At 43.5% G+C, this 6,000-nt stretch overlaps 1 protein-coding gene across 2 annotated transcripts in view; it reads right to left on the bottom strand.

Moving 5' to 3' along the window:
- Positions 1 to 424: 424 nt before the first annotated feature.
- Positions 425 to 6,000, bottom strand: part of EMC8 (ER membrane protein complex subunit 8) — a 20,023-nt gene continuing 14,447 nt past the window's right edge. Inside the window, exons 3-5 of one of the 2 annotated variants that reach the window (XM_006087007.3) lie at positions 2,196 to 2,265; positions 1,430 to 1,524; positions 425 to 897 (exon numbers count right to left, since the gene is read on the bottom strand). In XM_006087007.3, the coding sequence (XP_006087069.1) occupies positions 738 to 897; positions 1,430 to 1,524; positions 2,196 to 2,265 (325 nt within the window). In that variant the 3' untranslated portion in view covers positions 425 to 737. The remainder of the gene's footprint in view (positions 898 to 1,429; positions 1,525 to 2,195; positions 2,266 to 6,000) is intronic. The other variant, XM_023752554.1, reaches the window with a different exon arrangement.

Here is a 6,000-nt window from a genome sequence, read left to right as displayed (position 1 = left end):
GACTGTTTCTTGCCTTTTAAAAATAATCTTAGTACTGTTCCATTTTCCCTTTCTTGATTCCACAGGTTACAAGCTTTCTGGTTGAGAAGCATTACACTGCGCTCCCATTACCAACATGTTTGTTTTTACCCTTAGTGATGAAGGTTTCTCAGGCAACAGTGGCTTTATTCCCACTGTGTAGAGTTGCAGCTACATTAGCTCCACATCATGTGGGGCAGTGCTGTTCACAGCTGTAGCCTCCCGACACGGAACACCAACACATAGGTTCTCAGGCACCGGCTGGGCACCCGCCCAGTCCCAGGACTGGGTGACATTGACTCAAACTGGACAAAAACTCACAAACACTCCCATACAGGTATAAGATATGGGCTTTTTTTAAAAAAAGATAGTCCATAGTCTTAAAAAGTATCCTCTCCAGATTATAAAAGGTTAGTTAAAACTGTTTAATAGGAACAATCTTGGACAAGCAGAAACAGCTTTGATTGGGAGGATTATGGCAACGTACAACTGGGAAGAACTCCACAGGGATGGTCAGATTGGACAGTCCGTACCTCTTCTAGAGATTCTACATTAAAAAGACGACTGATGAAACATTCTGCCCTCTTTCAAGGCACACGCCACTTCTGAAAACTGTCAGCTTTCCACACAGGCAATGAGATATTTTATTTACATTTAAAAATAGCTTTTTTTCTTCAGCCTAGTGGAAATACCTAGAGACTAGTCATTGAAATCCCTCCCTAACACAGGTGCAGAACAGCTTTATTGATCTCTGGATTTGTCCAGTCATTCCGAATGTCGTCCAGGTGGTTGTCGAAATCGACGAGCGTTTCATAGGACCGGCTATCCAGGAGTGACGCTGAGATCCTCTGGGCCTCTGGCCAATCTTCACAGTAATCACTATGAGGTGAAACAGGAGAAATCAATCTCTTAATGAAAAAAAAATCTGGCTTTTCAATAGAGTAAACAAAAAACCATACACAGAGTGGTATAAAGACGACAATAATGAGTACTAGCAAACAAGTAACTGTACATAGCAACAATATAAAATGTGGTTAAAATGAGACACCCTCCAAATGACATGCTGACAAAGCTGGTGGTGGATGACTGATGCTTTCTGAGTGATTACCAGTAAACCAAACCACACGTCTGCAAAGAGGGTTTGGTTTATGGAGAGGTGTCCTGAGGTTTGGGGTGGGAAGACCCTGAGTAACACTCAGATTCTCTCTACTGCTCTGCAGCCTTATTGGCCTCAGTCCTCCAGGAGCCGAGGAACACACACGATTTCTGTATGAGGGCTGGGCGCTCCTCTGGAGAATAAGCTAACTGAAAAAAACACGGAGGTTGGGACCCACTTTTCGGTGGATCTGGGTAGCTGGAACAGGCCCCAGCATACTCTGCACATAGTTCACCCTGAGGACACAGCACTCACTAGTGTGGGTCTCTGCACCGCCATTTGTTTTCATGGTGTTCGTACACATGGATCGTAGGTACCACGCAGTCCATCGTAAACTTAGTGTTGTCTACCTGCACACAAGACAAAGGACAGTTGTAACAGAGCTAACAAAAAGTCAAGGGCCAGCACCTTTCTGGAAGTCCTTAGCACCTCCTCGTGGCCCACAATCAGAAACCCTGCCTTACAATGTGCAAACACTGCAAATGTGATGTGTGGAACCGTACCATAGTGTGGCCTAAGGTAAACTGTGTGCTATTCAGGATAAATACCATTTCATTGTTTTCTCACAAAAGTATAGCTTTTAAACATTTATTCTTCCCTCCCTGTTAGAATTATCTAAATTGAGATTATTTAAAAAGGCTCTGTTAGCTACCTATCTGACTCCTTCCTTCCTTCTTCTTTCCCTATAGGCTATGCTGGGTATTCTAATTGAATGGTTCTCACACTTGAGGGTGCATCAGAATCAACTGGAAGCATATTAAAACAGACTGCTGGGCCCCACGAATCTGCATTTCTAACAAGTTTCCCAGCTGGTGCTGATACTGCCAGCATGGGGGTCCCACTTTGAGAAATGACTCCCCACTTCTGGAGACTTGTGTGCTGTGATTGCAAAAAAGGTGGCAATGGTCTGAAGTATCTGCAGAAAGAAAGACTGCTTATCCAGCAAAGCTCTAGGTTAGCAAGGAAATGCTCAGTAGCCATCCTGTAAATAGAAAACACAACAGGCAATGAAGTGACTTACCATGATGAGAGCTGTATCGCTGAAGCCCTCGGCAATTCTGGAGGCCACCTTCTCTGCAACCTGGTTTGGACTGCAAAAGAAGAACCAGTGAGTTTACCACATTCTAGTTAATGCAACTCAACACTGTATACCTACAGCATAGTTAACAAGCAATGATAAAAGACCAGTGGTCCAGCTGCAATGACTTGTGCCGAGGACAGGGAATGCTGTGAGGGCAATGGGAGCCCACAGCAAAGCAGGTTCTGTCTCATCCCACCAGGAAGCTCTTGTGAAGGGGATCCTGAGAAGGCATCTTCCAAACAGAAAGGCTCCCTGGAACCCAGGGGAGAGCGCTACCCAAGGCACTTAGATGAACTGCTGCTCAACGCTCCAGGCTAGCGTCAAGCTCCAGGCTGGAAGCTTCCTGGGCCCACCTTTTCCATCTGCAAGCTCCCAAAGTGACTCTGTCCACCTCTTAGCTGCTGGCAATTGAGCTGCTTGCCTTTTCTTTTAAAGAAAATCTCTAAAATTCCCAAGCCATTCCAAATCTTCACCATGCTCGTCACCTTTGAATTGCTGGCTATGGCCCTGTCCCATCCCGACCGTGATAAATGACAACTTTCTACCTTCAGTCAATAAAACGAATTACAGATTGGCTCCACATCACCCTTGGCTACCCCCATACACAAAGTTATTTTTCTATCCTATTTTAGGAAGAGGCCTCTTCCCACCCATGGGCCTATCCATTCTGACCTCCTCCTCCGGGTCTTATTTATATTCTCTCTGTTGCCCAGCTAGGCTGGCTCAGTGGTTGAGCATCAACCCATAAGCCAAGAGGTCACCGGTTCAATTCCCGGTCAATTGTGGGCACTATCTCTGGTAGGGGGCGTGTAGGAGGCAGCTGATCGATGTTTCTCTCATGGATGTTTCTATCTCTCTATCCCTCTCCTTTCCCCGATCTCTAAAATCAATAAAAACAGTCCTGACCGGTGTGGCTCAGTGGATAGAGCGCCGGCCTGCGGACTGAAGGGTCCCAGGTTCGATTCTGGTCAAGGGCATGTACCTTGGTTGCGGGCACATCCCCAGTAGGGGGCGTGCAAGAGGCAGCTGATCGATGTTTCTCTCTCATCGATGTTTCTAGCTCTCTATCCCTCTTCCTTCCTCTCTGTAAAAAATCAATAAAATATATTTAAAAAAATAGATAAAATCAATAAAAACATATTTAAAAAATTTACATATATGTTCTCTTTGTTAAATCTGACAGCTCTGCTGTCAAATCTGAATAAGTCTTTTCCTATTTAGGATAAAAAAATATTTAACTGGTTCCCTCTAGCCACTGTCTAAACTCTCTCCTCCCTTTCAATCACATTTCTATTTTTAAAATTTTTTGTTAATTCTAACCAGAGGATATTTTTCCCCATTGATTTTTAGAGAGAGTGGAAGGCGGGGAGGGAAGGATTTTTCGAGAGAGAGAGAGAAACATGGATGTGACGCCTGAAGATCAAACCTGCAACCCAGGTACGTGCCCTTGATTGGGAATGGAACCTGTGACCCTTCAGTGCATGGGCGAACACCCTAATCACTGAGCACACCACCCAGGGCTCGACCATATTTCTTAAGCTTCTTTGATAAGTTGATGATCTTGTCCCTCTTACTCCATTTTCTCATACAACTGTGCACTGTGGTTCTACTTCTTTACCTCTGCAGGCCAGCACCCTTGAAACCTACCAAACAATTGCCACACTTCCAAAACCTCCTAGCGGGGCTGGACTTTTTCTAATTTCTTTGATTGAGGTTATCTTTCCCACTTTTCTTCACTCACTCAACAGGCCCTATAGATTTTTTCCTTGCCTCTGTCTCCTTCATTCTCCATCATCCATTTTGTTCAGGGTATCTAGCCATGTTTTTGTTTTTTTTAAAAAATATTTTTATTGATTTCAGAGAGGGAAAGGGAAAGAAACATCGATGAGAGAGAATTATTGATTGGCTGCCTCCTGCACGCCCCCTACTGGGGATAGAGCCCGAACCCCGTGCATGTGCCCTTGACTGGAATCGAACCCGGGACCCTTCAGTTCTCCACTGAGCCAAACCGGCCAGAGCTAGCCATGGGTTTTTAAAATTGCTTCCTAACTGGTCTAAATTTCTAGGCTCTTCTTATCTGATACATTCTGAAAACGCTCTTTAGATCAATTTTCCTAAAATGAAACTTCCATGCTCCCCACCTCCGCTTGTAAGATAAAAGCCTACCTTTTTCAGCCTGGCAAATCCAGGCCTTTCTTACCATGGACCTAGCTACCGTTCCTACCCAAGGAACAAAGCTCTGTGTGTCTTTAATTTCAGTAAATGACTTATTTATTTACATATTCAGTAAATCTGTCTAAGTATCACCTCCCTCACCCACACTGGTCCGTTTGGAATGCCCTCTGATACCAATCTTTGCTTAATTCTTTCCCATCTTTAATGCCTAGAAAATGCCATCCTTGCTGGGGGGTCTTGCCAAGTTGCCCCATATGAGATCTATTTGTCCCGTTTCTAAACACTGGTTACTTCTAAAGGCTTTGACACGTAATTCTTGGTGTGCAGTTGTCTTTTTTTGCATCTTATTTTCTCCACACAATAAGAATCTCAGCTTTTTGAACAGATACTGAGCTATATACAGTGTTCCCCTAAAATGTATATACACTTAACAGCTGATAGCTCAATTGATGTCCCTTTCTTTTACGATTTAACCCATTGGAATTAATAATTATTAAAAGTGTATATATATTTTTGGGACATCCTGAATTTTAATGACCATAAAAATACATTGATTATTTTAATTTATTTAAAAAAACACACTAGCCGAAACCGGTTTGGCTCAGTGGATAGAGCGTCGGCCTGCGGATTGAAGGGTCCCGGGTTCGATTCCGGTCAAGGGCATATACCTGGGTTGTGGGCACATCCCCAGTAGGAGATGTGCAGGAGGCGGCTGATCGATGTTTCTCTCTCATCGATGTTTCTAACTCTCTATCTCTCTCCCTTCCTCTCTGTAAAAAATCAATAAAATATATTAAAAAAAAAATAAAAATAAAAAAACACACTATATGCCCTGGCCATTGTTGCTCAATGGTTGGAGGAACTCCCACACCTGAAGGGTCTTGGGTTTGATTCCTGGTTAAGGACAGGTACCTGGGTTGCAGGTTCGATCCCCAGCCCTGGTCGGGGTGCGTGCTGGAGACATCCAATCGATGTGTCTCTCTCACACTGATGTTTTTTTTTTCTCTCTCTGTCTCTGTCTCTTTCTCTCTCCCTCTCCCCCTTCCTCCCTTCCACTCTCTAAAAATCAATGAAAAAAAAATCCTCTGGTGAGGATTAAAAAAAACAATACACACTATACAATTACAATCCTTGCCTTGTGATTAAACTGAAAAAAGCAGAATCGTGTTTTATAATATCTTAACCTATTTTCACTTTCAAAACTGGGAATTTATAGTGATATGCTGATTATAAGTTTGCATTATGTTAAGAAAAATGAAAATAAAAAACCACACAAAAAAAATCTAAAAAAACAACATTGAGAAAGGAGCCTAGAGATTCTTGTCTCTCAGGGCAGCACAGAAAGCTCACAAAGTAAAGGCAGTGCCTCACTGTACACAAGGGCCAAGTTCCCACAGCTCAGATGGGAAAAGAGATGCCCTGACCGCTCTGCATCATTACTGGTCCCGACTCACACCTCACGTGCAAAGGGAAAAGAAGTTGGCATGTGCTAAGTGCATGATCCTCTAGGCAGTGGTCGGCAAACTCATTAGTCAACAGAGCCAAATATCAACAGTACTTCTTCAAAACA

This window comes from Myotis lucifugus, unplaced genomic scaffold, assembly GCF_000147115.1.
Source record: "Myotis lucifugus unplaced genomic scaffold, Myoluc2.0 scaffold_35, whole genome shotgun sequence".
Taxonomy (NCBI): domain Eukaryota; kingdom Metazoa; phylum Chordata; class Mammalia; order Chiroptera; family Vespertilionidae; genus Myotis; species Myotis lucifugus.
This window is presented reverse-complemented; position numbering and strand designations above follow the sequence as displayed.